Source organism: Pyrgilauda ruficollis, unplaced genomic scaffold (assembly GCF_017590135.1).
Source record: "Pyrgilauda ruficollis isolate IOZ18807 unplaced genomic scaffold, ASM1759013v1 scaffold11, whole genome shotgun sequence".
NCBI classification, from domain to species: Eukaryota; Metazoa; Chordata; class Aves; order Passeriformes; family Passeridae; genus Pyrgilauda; species Pyrgilauda ruficollis.
In genome coordinates this window covers 9,331,981-9,356,536 of record NW_024509210.1, presented here as the reverse complement: position 1 = coordinate 9,356,536, position 24,556 = coordinate 9,331,981, and the positions used below count along the sequence as shown (strand labels likewise).

The following is a 24,556-nucleotide window of genomic DNA, read 5'->3' as shown; positions in this document are numbered from 1 at the left end:
AGAAAACAAACAAAACCCCACACAAGCCCTCTTCACCCACCCAAGTAGGGCTCCTGTCTCAGTCCCCTGCACTATTAACAAGTCCAAGCATCAGAGTCCTATAATATAATAAGCAATACAACACAGTTGCTACCTTCAGGTAGACTAACAGGAAAAAAAACAAACCATACATAAAGCCAAGGAGCTGATCAATATTTACAACTATCCAAGACACACTATGCAGAAACATCCTCCCAGGAATACAAGGAGCTTTACAATTCAAAACTGAGCTCAGTTAGCATATAAGAACATATGGAACCTGTTCATTCTACATTAAGAAGTTTGCCCATCAAAAAGCACAACTTTGAATACTCTTTGGTGATCACACAGCAATTATCACACATAAAGAGAAGCCATCAGGAAAGCTTTGAAAAACTAAACCCTGAATATCTGAGCTACCGTGGCCCTTTGAAGAGATGAGCAACACCCCTTTACTAAAAATCTGTATCAGGGAAGTATGTTGTTTTGAACAAGTCAGAACAAGCCCTGCCTGGTTACAGAACTTACCTCCCTCCTGCTACTTTTAGGCTGAACCCCTGTAATCATCTCTAGAAGTGCAAATACTAACCACAACTATTAATCACTTGACATTTAGGCACAGTAGACCAGCATCATCTGGGTTTCAAGGCAGGATGATTCTAGTCACAACTTAAAGTGTTTTTAAAATGTCACCTCCCCGGTTCCTCAACTCGAGCAAAAAAAGGACAAGTATTTGCACAGATTAAATGATCATTCACTGATTCATGCCTGCATGACAAGTAGTGCTCTCTGGGCAGAACTCATCAGAAACAAAGTGTTGGCAGATTGGGAATTGGGATGCTTTGTCACACACAGAAACACAACTGCACATTTAACACATAGACAAAGTAAGAGTAGATACAAATAAAAGCAATATCCAGCAAATAAATAGCAGTGATAACAGACAGCTGAAGAGAACTTAAGACTCAAAATGATTCAAAGAAATTGTGGAGATAAACATTCAAACTGAAACACTGTACACAAACCAACCATTATGTTTTACTGGCACATCTAGTGAGGAACTGGAATTTGTGTTTTCAAAACTACAGTGGATCTTCCAAAGTGTTCCCCTTCTACTGCATGGAAAAAAAACCCCAAGTACTAGAACCAGTAGAAACAGGATAAGGAAATCCACACTGCACCAGCAAAGTTACTCTTGGTCCATTAGGGCAATGGAAAGAAACAATCACACAAGATGTACCCCCTGCTAGTAGAAATCAAGAGCCCTAAGGAACCTGCTGACCCCTGCACTAAACAGATCTCTCCTAGCTCTTCCTCATCGTCTTTCACAGCTTTCTGAGACACTCTTGAGCTTCTTACTGAAGCCAACCTCTAAAATTTTCCTACTTTTAATTTTTTTGTTTGTCTTAGCATGAAAAAGTTAAGAAGTCCCATTATTGTGGGGAGAGGGAGCTCTTATGATTTGTATTTTTGGAGAAGAGAATGAAAAACTGTATTCTGAAAGCAAAGAAACCAACTTACATATGATAATCTTACAAGACACCCATCACCTCATCAATATCCCTGTTTCCTACTCAGAAATTTAGTATTCTACTTTCAAAACCAGAAATCATGTCTATAACTTCTACTTTTCAAGAAATGAGGTAAAGAAAACACTTGCATACTTTTGGTTTGGTTTTTATTGTTTTGTTTTGTTTTGGTTTTTTTTTTGGTTTTTTTTTTTAATATAGAATGCTGCATCTGGAGGATGTATATTCATTAAGCAGAAAAAAACTTAAGTCTTAATTGGTAACTAGAAGTAGCACAAAGACAGGTGGATTGCATATTTAATTCAATTTATCAAGGTGGTTTTTCTGTGTTATGAGTGAAACAAACATGTCACTTTGAACAAATGACAACAATTTCCTGTTGCAAGCCTTTGCACAGAACAATAAGGTGGCTTGATTAATTTCTTTAAAACTAAATTTAAAAAATAATTAAGAATGTCACTGTTGATACACAGAAGCAAGATCATGTTTAAGCTTACCTTCCCAAAACTAGGAAATGCTCAAAAAAAATTCCAACCTCCATACTTGAGGTCAAGATCAACAGTATCTTATGCTAAGTGCCTACATTTATAAGAGCATGAATACAGATCTAGTGATGACTGGAAGCATTATTACTGGTTTTAAAATTTCAGATTAAAATTTGTTAAAACATACTATGTCCATAGACTATATATGTATTGTTCTTCCCACAAACAATGAAAATGAAGAAAGATAACAGAAGGGGTTTCAACAGCCAGAAGTTTTAGCCAGCAATATTCAACATGAAAAGAACAGAAATCAACCTTAACATCTGTTAAATTACTGTTTATGTTTCCCAAAATTAATAGGAAGTACAAAGCTTTCCGAGAAACAGAACTACTCACAGCAGCTCAGTCTGTTCTCTAGTGGCTATCCATAAACCACTGCATTTTAGTGAGTGGCACAGGCATAGAAAAAAAGGATAAAAAAAGAATAGGGAATAGGATATTCACAATACTACATGCTAATTAACAGCAAGAATAGGTCTGGACAAATTGTTGTGGTGTGAAAGGAGTGTACACCTATCAAGGAGTAATACCAATGTTAACACATTCTTTAGTGTTTTGCTTCCTAAGCCAAACTTCCAGGGCACTTGACACCTCCTGCGTCCCTGTGAATAGAAGGTCTAAGCACAGATGGCATCAAGTCAAAATAATGCAAAGAACAAGGGCAGGAGGGATAAGTAAGGAAGTTTTCTCGACTGCACTCTGAACTGTGCTGTGGCACACAAGCTCTCCTGTCACTGTGATCTCATTGCGACAGCTCAGCCTGAAACACAGCTCCCAGCTTCACACATCTAAAAGAAGCAGGTATAGTATAAGAAAAATCCAGAAACCAAAGTACAGTCATGTAACATATGATAAATCTTTAAACTTTGTTTTTTTCATGTGGTTTGGTATTAAGCTAAATTATGTTAACACCTAGACAATAAAACAACAATTTGAAAACCAAAAATTAACGCTAGCACACCGACGTTTTTCTACTAAAAAACTTGCAGCAAACTCAAAGCAAAAGAATATCCTGGACAGAACTGCCTACAGTTGCAATGCAGCATGCATATGTTCTCTAGGGGTCTAGTCAAGCAACATTAAAGCTCTAACAGAGTGTTTTAAGAGGAATAAGATTCATGACCCAGAAGCTCTAAACAACAAACCACAGCTTTTAAGAAGTCCTGTTGCTTCTGTGTTTAGTTGTGAACAGCAGAATATTTGTCAGCATGGCTTTTACACACAAAGAAAACTAGAATGATAAAACCCACTCTTGTTACCAAGACAGAAGCTCCAGTATGGTAGTACTGTGGTTGTTGAAAAGGCAGGCCAATAAAATTCTGCTTACTGTCTGAATAGACATACTACAGAGGAATGTTGCAAAAATTTTTCTGAGAAGGATGTTTAAGAATGCTTTTAGATTGCTGGACAAAGGGACAAAATTGAGAACCTGGAGAAACCTGATCTACAACTGGAGCCAATGCTCATTTGTCTCGATATTCCTGTTTCTGCTCAAACAACAAATGCTCTAATGCGAAACACAGCAGCAGAAAATTTACTTCCCCCAGAAATTGTATGTCTCACATAAATAAGTTCTATGTCAGTGAAGCAAACAGTACAGGCACATTATCCCTGTTCCTGCATTTCCCTGCAGACTGCCAAAGCTGCTGACCTCAAATCTTAAGTCTTCACACCAAGGTGACGGAGATCCCCACCTGCATTTCCCTGCAGACTGCCAAAGCTGCTGACCTCAAATCTTAGTCTTCGCACCAAGGTGACAGAGATCCCCGTTCTGTTCATTCTTCATCAAAACAGACAGATTTCTTTATAACTTGCAGGAGACACAGGCTGCTCAGAAGCTGAGCCTCGGCACAGCACCAGCAGAAGACAACTGTTGTGCACCATCTAATGCTTCTTTTCATCCTTAAGTGACTTCTTTTTTGGTGTGGAATAAGAAGCTAATGTGCAGGATGAAATGCTACTCATGTTCCCAAAACTTTGAACCTTGTTACTTTATTGCAATTTGCTCATTTTGAAATCTGTTCTCACTACTGAAATACTAATTATTGCAAACTGAGAATGGGTAATATGCTAGCTTCATAAATCCACTAAAAGCATCATGTCCTTTGTCAGAATGTCTCACAGTGGTGTACATTACAGATGTGTCTAGGAACCTGTGTGTGTATATATAGGTACAAACAACTCTGGAAAATGTTTCAACATCAACTACCGATCTCATTTTTAAAAAAATACAATTAGTACGAAAAGTAACTTCAATTATGAAGGAAAGTTTCATAAAAAAACAATAGCTCTGAACTGCAACCCCACTTATGCCTTCAGTACAGGTTGTCTAGAAGAGCCTGGAAAGCTTCAGAATTAATGATTTCAGCCATGCCCCATTTGACACAAACTGTGTAGAACCAACATTGTGCCAACAAACTTCTACAGCAAAAGCTATGGCACTCACTTCAACTAAAATATAGGCTGTAGAATGCCCAAAACACAGCCAACTTCCACCTGATTCTGCAGCTGCAAGCTGAAGACTTCCTTATATACATTGCCAATACAAAGTCTCCCATGGGATTCCCAGAAAAAGTTCCACAAGATTTTAAGGCAAGGAATAAAATAATGGAGGGTGTGAGAATGATGATACAAAAATGAAAACACCATGTCTGAGTACCGTGACTTCCAAAACCTCTGTTCACATACAAGTCACTTGCAGAAAACCCTGATGTCAAAGCCAGGTTTGGAACGCTTTCATTTTCCAGCCTCACCTGCTGGTAAGACTATATCCTCTATACATGATTATAAATGGAGGAAGGTATAAATTGATACATCACACTTGCACACTCATGACTTCAACACCACACTTACAAGGACCCTTCCCTTCTATCAAACTCTATATGACACATGCAGACCAATGACTTGCTTGAAATTTTTTTGACATGCCATTTTAGGTACTGGCAACCTGTTACCAGAAATCACTTAGTTTGTCTCTAGAGAAGCTGACTGCCTGGGAACCCACATAAGACCTGAAAAGCTATCCAACTGCTCCAGGTCTACACAAAACTAAGAAGGTAATGTGGTTCAAGGAGAAATTACTTCACAGCACATATATAGCTATAGAACACCGTGGGTTGGGATGGACACAACAAAGACACAAATACTTGTCTTGGAAGGGAAAAAAGAATTCTCTTCCCCCACATTTTGCTTTTAATCAGTATCCCCACAAACACAGGAAGCCCAGGTTGGTGGGACTTCAGCTGAAGAGCTTCCCATGCTGCTGAGAACTGAAAGAGGGAAGTAGGTTTTGACACTACCACAATCAAACCACTAAAAAACTCTGATTTTGGCCACAGAATGTTTCACTTCTTCATGCTGCACAATTCTTAGCACGAACCTTATAAAGTAAAAGCTGTATTGAATATTCAACTTTGATTTCCCAGTCAAAATGTTTTTCCTTCTTTCAAGGAATTTTGGCAATTTATTTCCATTAGTTTCTGCTTGTAAACAGCAATTTGCTGTATTTCACAGCCAACTTAGTCAAAGGAATGGCTGAAATAAATGTATTGACTGTTCATCTAACCACAGATCAATGCTATGAAAAATTGAATCCTTCAGAAAAGGAGAAGAGTAACATAAAGGAATTACAAAAGGGAAAAAGAAACATTACTCCACATTTTTCACAACCATTAACCATTTCCTTCTGTATCATCCAAAACCAAGCAGAAAGCCAGAGGAATACTAACAAAGAGCCCATAAAAATACTCAACACCAATGCAACCACTCAATTTTCCCATACCTTTCAGTGAAGCTTGACAGTAATGCATTTCTGCTTCTGCTCTCTTCCAACTCATCTTCCTCCTCAACTCCAAAGATTATAGGTTGATTGTACAGACAGTATCTCATATATGCTGCTCCCAAATCCTCCCAACCCTACTAAGCTTTGTCATTATCACGTTGTTATTGTCTTCCTCATCAAGACAGTGTTCCACAAACAGGTCTCTGATTAAAGACAGACAAGTTTGCTTAATAACCATAGTCATTATCACCTAGTTTCAGGTGCTGCCCACATAACACTTCATTTTCCTTATTTCTACTATGTTATAGCTATAATTGTATTTGTTGCCCTCTTCAGCATTGCTTTCGGGATGAATGAGATCAGCAAGCAAGCTCATAACATGAAATAAGCCTTAAGCTTAAGTTAATGCAAGCTGGAAAACAAAAAGTTGGAATAAGAAACCATGAATAAAAAGCACACAGGAAGCATTATTACCAGCAAGCATATTACTTTTACCAAGCACTGTATATGTACCAACATATATTCTATCACTATCATCAAACAATTGAGCTAAGTCCCTGTGATTTAAGAATATAAGTTAATGCGGGGGCGGGGGGTGCAAAAGAAATTATAGTTCTGTATGCTCAACAACCAAGAATTACTGGAACACTGCTAGTCAAGCTGCAGAATGAATTTATATTAAAGTGGCAAGAAGTTACAAAACCAGCACTAACAATCCTAAGAGCAGTATCTGAATAAATGAAACACAAATTCATGTCTTGCATGCCAATCAGTTTAGATACAGGTTCGAAATACTTCATGCGCATCCTGGCATGGCAATATTTTTTTTAAAGCGACATCTCTGTAACCACCCAGATTTTTGGTTTTCCAAATACTTGGAATCATGAGACAGTGTGCATATATCAACATTTTTCTGTTTCAAATTTTATTCTTGATAATAGAACATTTATCAACACAGGTCTGGAGAAGACATTCCGGCATTAGTTTTAACTACAAATGTGTAGAAGCCTTTGTCCAAGAGTGGCTGAAGAGAAGCAGTAGGGAAAAAGCAAACCAAAACAAAAAAAACCCCAAAAACCTTCCAAAGAAACAACCAAAAAAAACCCCACCCCAACTAACTAACCAAAGAAACCCAAACCACTTTCTAGTAAGCTTTTACATGAAACACCACTGGTATAAACTGAAACATAAGCTGATCTCCTGCAATAACACGAACTGAGAAGTCTGCTAACTCACCCAGAAACTACTGCCTTATTTCAGGCACTACAAACCGTGCACAGAGCACGGAGCAGACCCCTTCCCAGGCAAAACCAAAGAGAGCACATGCAAACACGGCCCGGACTCCGCTAGCGGCGGGCAGGCAGGGCAGAGCCCGGCTCCAGCGCAGGGCAGCCGGCGGTCCCCGGGCACAACAAAGGGCTGTTGTTCGCGGCGGCAGCTGAACCAGTTGGCCCAGTACCCTACCGTGGTCTGTGGGACATCAAAGGCTGGCTGTGACCTAAGCAGACAATTAGGATGTGTGGGTGTAGAGTTACAGAGTTCCAAGAGGTCACTCACGGATGAATTTTAGCGCTGCAGTACAACTCCTTTACAAAGCAGTATTACTGGCTTTGCGCAACCAGCCTTCGGGCTGACCCCAGATCTAGGCAAGTGACTGCAACACTGCTTTATTTTTTTCTTCTGTATAAAGTTTACTGCAAAATTAAACTGCAAATCCTGCGATGAGCTAAGTAACTTAAACATATGTGTAACAATTTTAGTTTGCAAAGATACTGTGTTACCTCCACTTAAAGAGCCGAGTTAACCAAGACACTGGGGAGGGAACAGCTGCAGCGTAATTAGCAAAGACAACAATCACACCCTATTGCCAGACACTCAGGCCACAGCAATAAGGTAACACACGCCAGCACAAACTAAGGCTTGTCAGTTCTGTACACATGGTACAAACAAACTCAAGAGATACCTCCTTACAAAGAAACCCAGTGTGCTTTGTCCTCTGTTGAAGACACCACCAGCATTAACACCATCTATCCCACCACACCACACTGCCCTTCTCACCACCTCAATCCCAAGGTGCTGTCACAGGACTGTTTCTCCTCTCACTTCTGCTGCTCCCCAAGACACAACTCTCCTCATTTAACCACCAGTTCCAAATGTGCATGCCAAATTAATAAAGACAGACTTGAAGCAAAAAATACTGGGTGAAGATCACAACACCTCTATACCATACTAGTCATTTAATCATGAAAAGTCACGTAAAGATGAAAAGTTCCTAGATGATGCAATAATAAAAATATCAGAACAGATTTTTTCCTTCTTCACTCTCAGTATTGCTCCAGCAGTACAGCTAAAAAACATCACTTGCTAATCAGAGATAAGTTTGAGTCAGGTAGTCTGAACAGTTACAGCCTTGTGGCAGACCTTCATGCAATCCTGTACTTGGGGATTCACAGTGACAACAATCAGTATACAAATCTGCATATTTTTGTATTTTCAAAGTACGTTATGTCTGGTGTAAAAAGCAACTTCATTTTCCCAATTTTTAAAGGATCTTAAAAATTATGATTCCATGATTCAAGAGCTTAACAAAAGTTTTAAATAAAAACACTGAAATCCTGAGGATTGAAAAAAATATCTTCATGCTTTTGCTTCAGTCCAGCATCTCCTTTCCCATTTAAGATGATTTCCCTGTAGGATATCCAACAGCAGCAAGGAACCACCAAGCTAGGCCATTTACCTTCCAAATGCTGTCAAACTGGAATGCAACTGACACTATGAGAAAGCAAATTTTGTTTGCAAATTATCGTATCAGGAACTCAGGCACTGGTTTAACAACATTAGGGTCATACTTAATCATCTTAACTCATGCAAGCAGCAATATCTGAATACAACCCAAGAGACAAAGCATTCTCTTGCTAAAGAGGAACATATGCTTATGCACCTTGCTAAACTGAACTGAATTTTTCAAGTGATGCTGTTTAAGGAAGGTCTTTAGCACTTCCTCCTTTTTTTTTTCTTCCCCCTCTTTTTTTTAAGACCTAACAGGTCAGCTTATTGAAGCTCACTTCAGCTGAAGAAAAATCTCTAGGGACCAAACCACTGTTTTTACGAGTTGAAAAAAAAGGAAGCAAACAAAACAAACAAAAATAGCCAACACCAAAGTTACATTGTAGCACTTGACATGAAATTAATCAAAATGAAACATAAGAGTGTATTTTCCTCCTTTTTCTCTTCTTACACAACCCCTGAAACAGACAAAATTTCTCTGTTTTTCGTCCAGTTGCATCCTGAGAGCTCTCAGAATGTTGTAGTTGTTAATTCCAGCACATTTAATTAAATTACTCCAAACCACAACTTTTAGGAACAGATCTATTTCAGTCAGGACACCATCAGAGCATAAGAGTTAAATGTAACAACCTTACCAAGGACAGTTCAATCTCCGTACGGTAGTTCAAGAAATGAACCATATATTTCTGAAAAACATTTGATTTTACAGAATAAAATTTGATTAATTACACTAATTAGAATATTATACACCCAAGTAAAAGGGATTTAGTAAGTTCCTATCAGAGCTATGTTCAACAGCAGTCAATCTCAAAACATAGAACAGCGCTATTTTTCATAGCATTCAATAACCTTTGAAATGTTACTATGATCACAAAAGTAATTTCTATTGCTTCTTCCTTTAATTAAAAAGCCAAAGGGCAATAAGCAAGATGACAGAAGCCAAGAGTAAGATGAAAAGAGAAATAAACCAGATGGCATGGAAATATATTTATATATACTTAAGCTATTCACAAATTATGAAAAAAGAAATATCAAAATCTTTTCATTTAACCTATAATCAGCATTTTTTTTTCTAAAAGAGTTTTCAGATATTTTTATGTAAAGAGGATTGTGAATTCTAATTAAGATATAGCTGTAAGCCAGGATCCTCCATCATACAATTAACCTTAAATCCAGCCTCTAGCCAAGCAGGGTACAGATGGAGATAGACAGATGTAATTACAAAGTCCATCAGCAGTAAGCCACTGGGAGAGGTTGCAGGCTTTCCTGTATTTCTACTTCGTATTTGGTAAGCTATTTTTGTCAAAATATGCCAGGAAGACACAGCTACTGTGATACACTCACAGCACTTTTATATTAGCTTGGGCTTGCATTGTATACTTTAAGTCACTATCTTTGAAAAAAATTACAACTGCACTCTCATTTCTGCAGGCTGCACTGTCCCACAGAGCACTGGAGTAGGTATTGCATTCCCAGCTTCATTTCTATCCTTCAGAATCAATTCCTCCCTTCTCTGCTTCAAACCTCTCCAACTGTAAAACTATTTTTCCATCATTCTGAACCTGAAAAGTGAGAGCAATTGTTGAAAAAAAAAAAAAAAAAAAAAGTTGAAGTTGTACCTTGGCACATCCTTTCTGTTTTTGTAATACATGTTCTGCTCTGCCATGGTGTTTGCATGCACATGTTAGTTTCCTCCAAATAATGGAAACCTCTCCACAAGTCTTCAACTCATTAATGTCACTAAACCCATGCATTCATGGAAAGTCACAATTTTTGTCAATTTTGAAATAAGAGACAATAACATCATGATCCATCTAACAATCATCTAAGAATCAACCTCACATAAATTTTGTAATCCTACCTCTAAACAAGGTACAGCAACTAGAACTCAACTATTATTCTATAGTTTCTTATAGCAAGAGTATTGAAGAGGAATATCCAATAGCAAGGTGTAAAACATGTAGTTTGGCATTTTCCACTGACCACAAATCTACAAACAGTTTCTGCTTAGTGTCTGAAAACAGTACTAAGATTGCACATTTTAAATGTTAAGTTTCCATTTAAGATGTGCAAGTAGCATTAAAGCATAGCAAAAAAAGAATATTTTATCTTCACATAATGCAGCAAATTCACATCCCATCATAACAGATCAACCATTTGCTTATCTGAAAGCAGCAGCAAAGATGAAATTTGCATTAACCATTTTACCACAATTATCCCATCCAAGCAGGGGAAATCAGCTACACCTCCCATGCACTGCAAAGGGCTTTCTTTAGGAGTTTTACACAGGAATTGAGAAAGGAATCACAAAAAAGGACTGATTTAATGGTAAAACATTCAGACTCAAACTCTTAACTCTAGGGTCACAAAGTGACAAATTTAAGAACAGAAGAATTAAGAGTATTCATGCACATTTTTAATTATGGATCACTGAGTATCTGACTATGCCAAAGACCTGGACAACAAATATCCTGACCTTTATGTTCAAAATTATATGCCAAAACCAGATGTACTTCACTAGAATGGCAATTTTAACAGCAGCAGTGAGTAAAAATCTGGTTTAAAGATTTATTATGTGTGGCAAGGAATTCTTTGTGCATACTCTAACCTTTAGTGAGGACAATCTCAGCTATTTAACTGACTTTATAACAAAGCACCCAGGAAAAGCTCACAGCCACCATGGCAGAGGAAGTTCAACAAGTTTGTTCTCACTTCTCTCATCCACTTTCTCCACATCTCAGCCCTGAATCACTAGAAAGATCACCATCACTCCACCCATGCCACAAAGCTGACAGACCCTGAGCCCAGGTTGGCTGGTGTGCTCTCTTCTCACCCTGAGCTCACAGAACACCTGATTTGCAAGGCAAGTTGAAAACACTTAAATCCCACCCCAGCCTGAGCCCATCAAAGGTCACTTAGGTCTGCCAATAAATTCAGGGCTTAAGCAAGCACATATAATTTCCCACTATATATTATTCCCCCTTAGAGAACTCCACCTGATTTTCATCATGAAAGCAGTCCTTGCAATCAGTTGCCTCACACTTCATTAACAATGCATTATTCACATGCTGCTCTGAATACACACCCTTTCCCTCTTCTCCACAGCAGAGAGGACCCTCCAGAGATGATCATTCCATGAACAACATTCTCACACTTACCTCCATGATGTCCACTCTTTACTTTTGCACTAGGAAACTAATGCAGAACAACTACCATCAGTAATGCTGGATGTTCAGCTTAGATATCTAGAAAATGGCTAAAATTAAAAAAAAAAAAAAATCAGAAGGCAGCTGGCAAAGAAAGCTGCTCTCTGAAGTGCCATTTTTCAACAGCATTACTTGAAGATGAAATTGGTTTTTATACTGAGAGGAAATGACTATTTTTAGCTTAAACATTAGCAGGTTCACTCTTAAATGAACACAGACCTAGACCTGTTTGGAAGACTCAGAACGGCATGATTTCCCCATGATACCACTTCCAGACAAAAATACAGATACACACTACTTCTTATAGTGCGTACAGAATGAAACTTGCTAAGACTCCATGTTACTTTATTTAAATCCTAATCTTGACCTGAAAAAAATTACAGGGAGAATTAAATATATTTCATTGCTTTCATTATGGTAACTAGTCTATGCTTACTGAAAACTAGCCTTCAGGTAATTCCTGTTTAGAAAGAAGTCTGTAAATTTCTCGAGGCTGATACAAAATTAAGAGAAAAAAGCACCAAGCACCACCAAGCATTTTCTTTGAAGTATTTTAAAAAAAGAAGGAAAAAAACCCTGTAAATTCAGCAAGATCTGTGATAGGAATAAACATTTTGGCAAACCCAAATTTTACATTCAGAATGCTGCAGATGTATATATTTAAGATGCACTTATTAAAACACCCACACAACACAAAAAAACTGTTGGAGCAGAAAGACTAACTTCCATAACTCACTTCTGTACTCTAAAAAAAGAGAACTCAAGAGAAATTTTATTTCTTCAAAGACTTTGAAAAAACCTTTCAGGAAATGCTTAGCCCCTGGTGCACCCTGCAATCCAATCATCAGACACATGATTTTTTTCCCCTTTCCAACATGGCATGTATTAGCTTTATTTATAAATGTTCAGAACAACTTTGCTAACCAAAATAAGTTTGTAACATGAACATCAGAAATTTGCATTTTACGTAATGATAACTTTTGAGTCTCACTGAAGAAGCTGTGCTTAACATAAGGATCCCTCTTTAAGGCCATACAGAGTAATTTGTCCTATTAGGCTCTTTCTTATATGTTTATCTTCCACAAAGCATACAGGTAACAGAGATAACAGGTCCTCTACCACAACCACCATGAACAGACGGTGAGCACCCAGTGGGAAAGCGAGAAGCCTGTCTTCACAGCACACCACATGTGAACTGAGAAACACATGAGGACAGCAGAAAATGGAGAACCGAGATTAGCCAGCCAAATGAGATTCCACTCCATAAGCTAACAATGTTCTGTTGAAATCAAGCAAATGAAGCACACTTTTGGTTATTTTCTGAAACAGATCACATAAAACGCAGATACTATCTACATCAGGCACTACTTAGAATTAAATCAAGGCCAAGGCCTCATGATCTAATCCATAAGGTCAGAAATGCTACAGCCTCAGTGATCCAAACTCACCTTCTCTTACTGTCATAAGACCAGGGAATTATACTGAACATTTACTATCTCTCAAAAGCTATTATTTCACCACAATGTGAAATAAAATAGTTTTAGCTACTGCTGTGCATTTGCGTCTTACACTGTAACAAAAATATATGCAACCATACTTCAGCAAAGCCTTAATTTAGGGGGGCACTGTAGGAACAAGTCAAATATTTTGATAGGGGAAAACTAGTCTTTAAAAATCTTATATACTTTCAATACATAAACTTTTTAAAAAGTATTTCTCATTAAAAAAGAAGCATGTATTAAAAATTTCCATGCACAAATGTACATATACAATGCAATTGAGGAGACGAATTCATAGAACTTTTTATGTGGATTTCCTCCATCAGCTACTACAACCCTCAGAAAGGATTTGGCTTATGTGCCCATGAGAAAGCTAAACAGATACAGGGCAAAAGAAATCAATTCCACACTGTATTGTTGCAATGCAGAGTTGCAGAAGAAGAAAAAGTACTTTCCAGAGATGCTGAGCAACAGGCAGTGTAGCACCCTGAAATTCCTTACAAGACAGTACAGTGCAACAAAGTGCTCATTCCTGCAGCCAGGCAATAGCCACTGCAATCCTTCCAGTTCCACCAGTCTGCCTTTACCTTCTGCTTATCACTGGTACAGAGGAAAACACGAGCCCCAAAAGACAAGCTCAGTATCGCACTAACAACCTGGCATGTTGCAGCACTGAAGAAATCTCCTATAGTTGGCTCTAAAATTAAATTGAGATTTGACATTCTAGACAATATAATGAGGTACTCCCTGACAAATGAAATTTTATGCAAGTCATGTGTGCACAGCATATCACTGAAGATCAACTCAGCCAGGGATAGAAAAACAGCTCAGCATTTACACTGTGTTTTCTTCCAGTCCAGCACACACTAGACACAGGTTTTGGCCAAACGTTGTACAGAACAGAACTGCCACCAGCCTTGACAGACATGTTTTTCTTGCATGTTTTTACTGATTTTCATATTGATACCCACGCTCTTGACATCCTACCAAGTCCTAAAATTCTGAGGCAGAAAGCATCTCTGACCTTAGGATCTGAAACTACTACTCCATATTATCAAGGAACATCCTGCTCAGCCAAAACGCTGCTCTGACACTTGCAGCAGTGCAGCCCCTGAAATACTCCTGATTACCTCAAAGGGGCCAGGGAAATAGGAAAGGTTCATGAACCAGGATAACAAATGAATATCTGAAATACAGCATACCTTCAAGTGCTGGCCTACACATTTTCAAGGCCAGCAGTTTAGAAAAACATCTCACTGTACGTCTCTCAAAGTTCATGTGTGCAGTCTATACCTACGTCAGCCCTGGGTTATTCAACAGGGAAGGAGGCAGGCTTAACCCCTTGAGGCAAACTAATCAGACCCTTAACCAAAGTAGTCAATGCATCTTACAGAAATTGTCCTTTCCCAATATGCCCTAAAGGTAACTAGAAGCCCCAAAACTTTAAATGACCCCATCAAAAAAAGCAAGGATTTCTTGTGCACTGTCAAAGCAGCAAAGGAAAGCTGTGGCAGCATATCTAAATAGAGAGGGGAAAATAGGCAGCCTGAGCAGCCTAAGGCTGATTGCCACAGAAAGCAGAAAAGGGATTGAACAAGTCAGATTTTCAGTACCCCCTTCATTAAAAGAAGGGGAACAATACCTCAAGGTGAAAATAATAGAATTGAAAGTGAATGCCCTTTTGAGAATACCTCTTTTGCTTTCTTGAGAGGATTTAGTACTGCTTTTTGTGCTTTCAGTATTACTAAAATTCAGGTATACCTACAGAGTTTGTTCAGAGTACAGCCTTACATCAGAAGCACATAATGGAACAACAGATGACAATAACAAACCAGTTAATCAATTACAAAGGAAAACCTACTGTTATGACTTTTTGTTTGTTGGGCAGTTTTCTGTTTTGCTTTTCTTTAAGACCTTCACATTTTATGTTCTTTTTAACCACACCTACTTAAGTCAAATGGCCTTTAAACTAAAAGAGTAAAAACACATCCTACATTCAATTAAAGCTTAAGCAAGCTCTCAAATAACATCACTCTCTCTGAAAGTGTTGAGAAAAGAAAAACCAGACTGGAAATTCATGACTACTTTAAATTTTGAGAAGTGAAGTTAATAACTGGGTATTTTTGTTGTGCTGATGCATTTAGCCTCAAATAAAACATTTAGATAACCTGATTTCACCACCATTAAACACACACACTTGCTCACCACCTGAAAAACACATCATCATGACCTAAATGCGAATTAGACCTTCTTAAAAAAATCACTGCAAGTGTTCACAAGATTATGCATAGAGTATTTAAGAACTTTAAAACTAAGTATCAAGATTCCCTGAAAGAAGTTATTAAAACAACATCTGTCAATCTTCTGTCACTTTCTAGTTGAAGAACTCCCAACAACTCAATCAACCCCTCCTTCTGCAAGGGGATCATAACTGTGGAAGGCAAACTCAGATTATGCAAGTGCCCCAAAAAGAGCTAGATCACATGGTTACCCAAGTCTCAAAATTCCCCCTATGGTGATTTTTCCGCAAAAGCATGCAACAGAGGAAAGCTAGCCACAAGAAAACCAAACACAAACAAGAAGAACAAACAATAACGATTAAATATAGCTTTGTGCTTATTAAAAAACCCAATGAACATCTACGTAACAATTCAGACAGATTGGTAATTGTCTACACCAGCTTTATTTCCTCAACCCAAAAGTTCTGATTCTTCTACAGAAAACCATAATTGTCAGCTGGCCAGTCTCAGAAAAAGAGAACAGTGTTGAAAAGGGATTTTTGTGCACCAACATCAAAAGAACACAGTTCACTTACCCCAAAATTGAGTTCACAATTCCCATTACATTTTACATCCATCCTCAAGGAAAATACCTTCCTACCTACACCACAGCTATCTCTTCCCACACAAACTCCATTTTGAGCACAACTGAGCAGCAAACAACCATCAGCATCACTTTCTGAGGTACAAGAAGTACTTTACTGATGACATTGTTCAACCCAGAGAGCTTAGTATGCAAGGCCTGGATTCTGCCAACATTTGCACATGCCCAACCTGATACATATAAATGAGGATTACTCACATGCTGGAAGGTAAGTACATGAATAATAAACATGCTTGTGAATCAGCAATTATGCACAGGTAGAATAAAAAGCTAGAACGAAAGGACATTTTCAGGAAAACTAATTTTGAAATAAGTTTAAAGAATATTGGCTTCGAGGGTTTGGAGGTGGGGAAGAAGTTTTTTGGTTTATCATCCAATACATAATATATTCTGAACTACATAAAAAGTCTGCAAAAAACCAACCCCTCAACTCTCCAGTTGAAACACTTAATGGCTTTCCATTCTCACTTGCTTCTTGTCTCCAGCTGCAGGTCAGCAAATCTTAAATAGGGTATTTAAAAAGGCTACAGGCTATTTAAAATACAATGCCTCCATCAGACAACTAGAAAAAAATTTATGATTTTCAAAAACACAAAGAGCAGCTCTCCAGAACAAACATATTAATGCTGTGAACAAGCAAACTGCTGAGCAGCTCAACCCATGAACTGTGAAATCAGAGGTTTTGGAAGCTGTGAGGAAGAAGAAGGTGGTGTTATATACATTAAATAGGCTGCCTAGAACTTCCTCTGACACCAGTTTGGGTAAGAAGGGCTTTCCAGTTGTAATATGTTATTCTGTATGCCCAGTAATCATAGGCTGTCTAGAAAAATGTTGTTCAGTGTTCACCCCAAGTAGCCAAGTACTTCCATCAACTTGAAGGGCCATCAATTCTTGCTATCACCAGCTTCTGAAGCCTGGAAAGGGTGTCCCATGGGGATCAGACTCTTGCACAACAGCTGGCAACAGGAGTTCCCAGAGTTAACCTTATTTGTTAGCTACAACAGGAGTGGATGCTGGTATTGCCCCATCAGCACCAACACACCTGTTAGTGCACCACAACCTGCGACAGGCATATGTTGCAAGTCACACTGTGCACTGGCTACTTTGAATTGGTTTCCAAGTAATAGCACTAGGGACCTCCTTCAATATTTTAGTAATTCTGTCTCCCACTGACAAGAATTAATACCAGAGTATCACTGAGACCTCTAAAAAAACAGCCCTTTTGGAAGGGCCAGGCTCCAACATTTGTGACAGACTAACAACACTGTTCTCTTCAGAGGACAGCATCCTTCTTGTCTGCTTCTATTAGAAAAGCACTGTTAGCCTCAAGCCAAAGCTCAGGCACTGCGAACTTGCCAGCTCCTCCATCAGAATGATTCAGTTCTAAATTGCCACTGTTCACAAAAAAGCAGCCAACGACTTGCATCTTGAAGGTGACAAAATGTTTCACCATGAACTACTCAATGTAGCTCGGTAGCCTAGATGTCTCACCTACATGACTACAGCTCTTTTCACAAAAGGTTACATCCACTAACAACATGTTTTTCTGTCTCCATCAACACTATGAACAGTTTACATGAAGAAATGTTTTAGCATTACTACATGCACAGCATTTTACAATTCTTCTTAAGAAAAGAACCCATAACAGGAACTAATTGCTTCACACTACCACCCAATATGTGCTGGTGGCTTATCACGGTTTAACCCCAGCCAAAACCAGGACAGCACTGAACAGCTCTGAAAGATGCCTCTGTCCTTGGGATTTTACAGAGTAAGGAATCCTTACAAGCAATTTATCAACACTTACTGATATCTTACTAACAACTGGAGTTTTGAATAAGGAATTTTAACGCTAGAAAATAATAAATAAAGTAACAATTAACAGGAGCTAGGAAAACTAAGAAGCGGGGAAAAAAAAAAAAAAAAAAAAAGAAATGAAGGTAAAAAACCCCAGGAACTAGCAAAAGCAAGCAGTAAATGGGAGAAAAAAAAAAAAAAAAGACTTAGCTCATATTAGAGACTGCTGAGAGAACTGGAAAGCCCAAACTCAAGTGGTGGCTTGGTTGTCACTAGCTAGACACAGGGTCCAAAAAATCTGACAAACCAGGACTGTTTACAGCTGCAAGAGAACAGTGAGACTGAGAATGGTAGTTAAAACATGCTAAAGATCTGAAACCTCTGAAACAAGCAATCTTTAAGCTTTAACAAGTAAATAAGGAGCAAGTTACAGAAAGCTGTTGGCTTTCCTTAGTGATCACGTCTAATTTTATAAGACACCAAGTCCTGTGTGTGTCCCAATCAACTTCATAGTTGGATGCACCACAAAAATTATTATTATTCCCTTTACTCTGATGAAAACAATGTCCCCAGGACTTTACTGTGGGCAGCTTTCCTTCCACTCCCTCCCAGAGCACAGCAAAAACGTAATTGAGAACTACCACCCTTGGGATTTATGAACTACTAAAACATGCATTTCCTTCTTTGGAATTCAGAGCCTACTTCCATGAACTTACTACTATTAGACATTTCAATGGGAATACCCATCTGGACACTTGCCAGAATCTCCCTGCATTTCTTCAGCCTGGCAATTCCACGAGACACCAAAAATCTGAGATCATCAGGAGACACAGGTACTGCTAAACCACTGCCAGGTATTTTATCGAGGTTAATTACTGCTCAGTGCTGCTCTGGAGCTGTACTCCTCCAAAGGTGACTTCTGAATGCTGCCTGCTTTTTCATCAACACGATTTAAGAAATCCTGCAACAAGGCTTGCGTAGCTACCCTAGGAACTAATAACAGGTCTGGAAAACCCAAACATACTGCTCTACTTCTCCCACTCTTCAATTTTCAGTGACAGAAGGGAGTATAAATTGTACTTAATTACAAAATTGTCAGTTCAGTCCTTGAGTCAGTAAATCATGTTTTTACAATTTCTCCTCATTCTCGCCTCTCTCTGGGAATGCACACTTAGAGCACTAATTCTCATCTCCTGGAGAAGGGTGTCTTCTCTCCTTCCTCCCACCTTGCTCCTACAGGAGCATCACAGCACATGCCACAGTCCAGACAGCCGCAATACACAGAGTATTACCATACAGTACCAGAAAGCTTTAAGCATCACCACACAGAATAACACCTTACCAATTCAAAAGGCCTTAAGTTTCTGCATTCTTGTTCTTTAGCCCAACCTTTTACAGTCTTCATCTTAGACGCTTTGCACCTGTGTGCCCTCTGTTCCCTTTGGTGGTTGGTCAGTGCCCCTGGGCACTCCATGGCTCATTGCTGTCAGTGCTGCTCACCTGCTGCTCACAGCTGTGCCCACTGGGGATGAGGCTCAGCCCCACTCCAATCACCACAAACTGTGTAGTGATTGCCACTGCCTCCCCACCTCACACCCCAACTCCAGAGTCTCTCAGCTCCTCACTAGCACAAATACTCAATCCTGCTCCTTTAGCCAGTCACCAGCCCAAGCTTTGTGGGGATCAGTCAAGACTTTGTGAGAGATGAGGAAGAAGAAACAAAATGTGGATGTCCCAGCACCAGGTCCAAGCAGTCATGATTCCAGCTCTTCAAGATCAACCCAGGAATTACTGCATTTCCTGTCGATCTCCTGTGATGCTGTTAGAGAAGTGGGTCCCAGCTGCCTATCTCCTAAATTTATACTTACAGAGCTTGCCTTTTGTGTTTGGTTTTAAATATGCTGAAAGACTGAAATATTTACAACTTTGTGATTTCAAATCCCATATTGTCCAAAACAACTTGGTTCAGTTTTTTATATACAAAGCAGACAGAGGAAGTTGAGATAATCCCTCCTTTTTTCCCTACTCTTAAATATGTCCATGTTTAATTTCTGACTGGGAATTAACACTTTATGTCTGACCAAACACAATTAGAAAAAAATAAGTCTTAATAGAAGAAAAATTTTCAAAGTCAATCTACATCCATCTTCTCTCTTTTCTGCCCCTTTAAAGATCTTTTTAAATATGCAATCAATTTTGAGTTCTAAAACTTAAATTCTCATCTTGAAACTGTTAAAGAGAACACCTTTAAAGCCTAACACATGCTCACTGACTGCAGCTGGAGGAATACAGGAATACTGCTAATATAAAAGAAAACAATGAGCCCAAAATTTTATTAACTGTGCAAGCAGTAATGAAGCTTTTGAGTTCAGCAGTCAACTCAGTTTCAAGATAAAGTGCACCTCCATAGCCCCATGTATTCATCTGAAAACAAATTCCAAGCTCAACAACCAAACCTGCCTTTTCCCATTTTTGTAGTATCACAAAAATGAAAGTACAAAGTTGTATGTTATTTGAAGAAATTTGAAGACCACATAGGTTCCTCAGATTTCCCTTCTGGTCTTTGTAAAGACCATGTAAAGACATGTAAAGAAAATACATCTTCATAGCACTTCTCACAATGAAGTACCTTCTGCTGCATTATTGTCATGGACATTCTACATGACACAAAATTCACATAGAGCAATAGTAAGAATGAAACATTTTCTGGCAAGCAAGATATCTAAGGGACAACTGAATGCTCAGAGATAATTTATTTTCATGTTAGAAAGGATATGTACTTCCATCAGGACAAGGATTTCCCAGATGCATGATGGAGGTCATTTGCCAAATCAAGTATTTAATGGTAATCTGTAAGTTCACCCCCCAAGTAAATAAACAAAAAACTTAGCACACTACTTAAAGAATTCATCCATGTGTAAAATACCAGGAGATTTTAAATCAGCCAAGCAACCACTCTCACGTGGGCAGAGCCAATTTCTCTCAAATGTTTATGAAGAAGTGCAATGTAGTAATCAAAGGTTTTACTAAAGGAAGAGCTAAAGTCTCCAAACATGATTAAATGAAACAGAAAATCCCACTTGTTTTAGCTTCTGCTTTACAGAAGGTAATTTCCTGTTTGATTTTTCACTCTTAACTAACACTCTTTGGTATACTATGCTTTATTTCAAATTTAAGAAAACTTAAAAAGCATACATTTTATTGGAGAAACTGTACAGTTTAAGGTTTAAAATGAGCAATTAGAAGTCCCCGTAGAAGACAAATGTCTTTAAATGGTGACTAAACAGGGGGAAACTCTATAAAGATAAAAAAGCTCTTTGTAAAGTAGAGACAGAGTGAAAAAATCTTTCAGCAGCTACCAGGACCCCAGTTACTTCCCTTGAGCAGTCTGCCCAGCTGTTTACCTCCCTCTGTGTGGCACAGATAAATACTTATAAAAGTGTCAGCTCTACATTGTCCAGCCAGTCACAAGAACTGCTGGTATAAATAACAACCAGAGATCCCATCAGAGCTCACACATCGCCTTTAAAGTACAAAAGGAGGTAATATTTAAACTGAGAAGGAAGAAAATACAAAATAATGGCACATGTTGCACACATCAAAGTGGATGAAGAAACACTCATCCTACTGTAGGGAGTGATGTGTATGCTGATTCCTGAAACTTTGAACAGAATTATGTTGCTAAATTACCTTCTCACTTCTCTCACCATAGCAGCATACTGGAAAAAAGAAATTAGCAAACACCAGGACATTATTGATTACAAATAGTTTTCATCTCCAACAAGCATTCAAGTGATGTGCATTTTATTAGCCTTCTAAACAATAATAAAATTATGTGTAGCACTGTAAGCTATCATTTTTACATACGCTAATGTATGTCAACACCATAGGTTTAATCAAAGGGATGTTTCAGATATATATTTTTTACTTTTAAGAATAAAGGCATTTTACGTGACACGGACTGTTTCACTTTGGTATTTTAAATACATAATCCAACACTTCTCACTGCCACATGTACATCTTACCTCTTGCCAAAAAACAAAAAGTGACGTGACTCATTCACCTACGATACCTCCAGTGAAAAGGAGCAAAACTCCCAAATGGCACAAGAAGAGCAGAGGGGTGGTCAAACGTCCTGCAGGGAGTTATTGGAATAAAAACTGACTATGTGTTCAACACGAACCTTTCCATCAACCCTACCCTCAAACATTAACTCTTTGTGAAATGCATCCAGGACAAACTCGCAAAAAGACCAGGAATGACCAGAGACTTTCAGCGGACACACAAGCAGTCTCATGACTAATTACCATAACACCTCTTCAGGAGGGTCCTGGAATACATACACCAGTATTTGAAGGCTCAGGTCTACTACCTTTCCATGGTTTCCTATTAATTAAGCTCGCTGTCAGCAATCTCCTGTGAACTAATTTTTAAACATGTTTATCACAAGGAAAAGAAATCCATAACTCTCAAAGTTAGTTTTTATTACCACTGACAAATGAAAGCAATAACATTTTAAAACTCATCACATCAGAGAAACACCCCTCCTCACACACGTTAGTTTAACTCAGATTAAGCCTCCTGAACACAGCCAGTCAAACAGGATATAGCTCACTTTGACAATCAAACTACTTTTCCCTCGAGAACTCAGTGTTGTGAGACATTATTCGATTCCAACTTGCATTTTAAAAATGAAGACTATTACTACGTCCAACATATACTTTATTTTTTTCTACTTTTCATACTTTACACTTTTGATTTTAAGCCTGGGGAGTGCTGGTAACGCAGTACCATCAATCCATCTTCTCAACAAGACAAGAATGAGCTTTACTCTAACCACACAAAGACAACCTGGGTGCCATTCTGGAAGGCAGTGAGTGCCCTCACATCCCATTGATGTCAGACCACATAATGTTTCAAGTATTGAGGTCTATTGTTCAGTCCATTTCTCCCCCATCTTGTGAGGTCCTGCCATATATTCATTAGAAAAGGCAATACACTACACTACACTGAAATAAAACAAAACCTAAGACCCCCAAGTATTTGCATTTACAGAACTCTTACCATTCACAGCATCATTCAAGTAAGGGCAGAGTACACAGTGCAACCACACATGCAAGGACTATTTTCCAGACAAAAGCAGCTCTTAAATGGCTTTATTTTCTTAAAGAAATTGTATCATTTGTAAGAGTCCGGAAGCCCTTCCAAAGCATTTCTCTATGTAAATAGCTAGTGACACTGTAAATCCTGAATCCAGTAACAACAGCAAAGAGAGACCCCACATTTCTGAATCAGTAAACTTGGTCATGCTGGATAAGAATACCTACACATAGCTATAATACAGAATTACTTTACTCCAATTTTTCATTTAGAAACAGAGCTGCACTTGCAAGGCCTTATGTACTGTCACCAACTGTAATTTTAAAGCTTTGGTTTGTACACATGAAAGCAGGGTGTGACTTGTTTTGGAGGGGGAGAATAGGGAAAGACCTGTAGGTCAAAGCCCAACTTACTTAAGGAGGTGTTTTACACCCAAAATCTTCTCGTCTGGATCTGCAGTTAAATCAATGTTCTAACCTGTTGTAATCAATGTTCTTCCCTGTTCTAACCAACACGAAGAATTACAACAATAGAGCCTCAATCAAACACACGGCTGTCCAGAGAGAAAGAGTTACACTATTTACTCGAAGGCACATCTGCTGGAGTCCTGCCCGCCGGCCAACTCCGGCAGAGTGGCTGCATGGGGGAGTTTCGGTTCTGCCCGGTCAAGAGGCGGCTGTGTAACACCACTGGCGCTAGTACTCAAGGGAGAAAAGCCCCTTCAGGTTCGGTTTTCCCGAGTTCCCAGACGACAGCCGACTTCGGGGAACGGCAGCAGCCGCATGAACCAGGCTAGGCTGGCCTCTCCAAAGGGCAAGGCGCAGCATCCGCGGCACCTCTCGGGGACCAGTACCAGCGCTCCCGCCAGGACAGAAAGCGAAAGGGTCGGAAGCAGAAAACAAGCATCGAGAGCTCAGGAGCAAGCACGGGAGAGTTTAATTCCCCACCGGAAAAGGACCCCCGCCCGCTCCCTTCCCACCTTCGGGCGGGGGGCCCGAGGGGCCCGCGCTGCCCCGGCGGGGGTGGGCGGGGGCAGCCGCTGCCCTCCTCCTGCTCCCGCCCCGCGCCCCCGGCCCCACTCACCGGCCGTCTCGGCCGCGGCCGGCGTCCCCGCCACGCCGTTCAGGTACAGGATGGAGAGCAGGTGGGGCTGCGTCTTCTCCAGGGCCACCCGCAGGTCCTGGAAGTGGTCCCGTTCCTTGCCCAGCAGCAGGGCGATGAGCAGCTCGGCCTTCCCGCTGCCCGCCGCCTCCAGGTCGCGCAGGTCGCGGGGGCTGAGGGCGCCGGCGGCCTCCAGCAGCTCCACCACCTTGTCCACCTCGGTCATGGCCTGCGCCAGGCTCTGCCGGCACTGGGCGAGCAGCTCCTTGTGCTTGGGCTCCATGGCCGCTGCAGGGCCGCCGCCGCCGCC

At 39.6% G+C, this 24,556-nt stretch overlaps 1 protein-coding gene across 3 annotated transcripts in view; it reads right to left on the bottom strand.

The window, feature by feature from the left end:
• The window catches only part of DLG5 (discs large MAGUK scaffold protein 5), a 95,790-nt gene extending 71,240 nt beyond the window's left edge, over positions 1–24,550 (bottom strand). For all 3 annotated transcript variants that reach the window (XM_041474806.1, XM_041474824.1, XM_041474814.1), the window contains exon 1: positions 24,229–24,550. In XM_041474806.1, coding sequence (XP_041330740.1) covers positions 24,229–24,529 — 301 coding nt within the window. In that variant the 5' untranslated portion in view covers positions 24,530–24,550. The remainder of the gene's footprint in view (positions 1–24,228) is intronic.
• Positions 24,551–24,556: the final 6 nt, after the last annotated feature.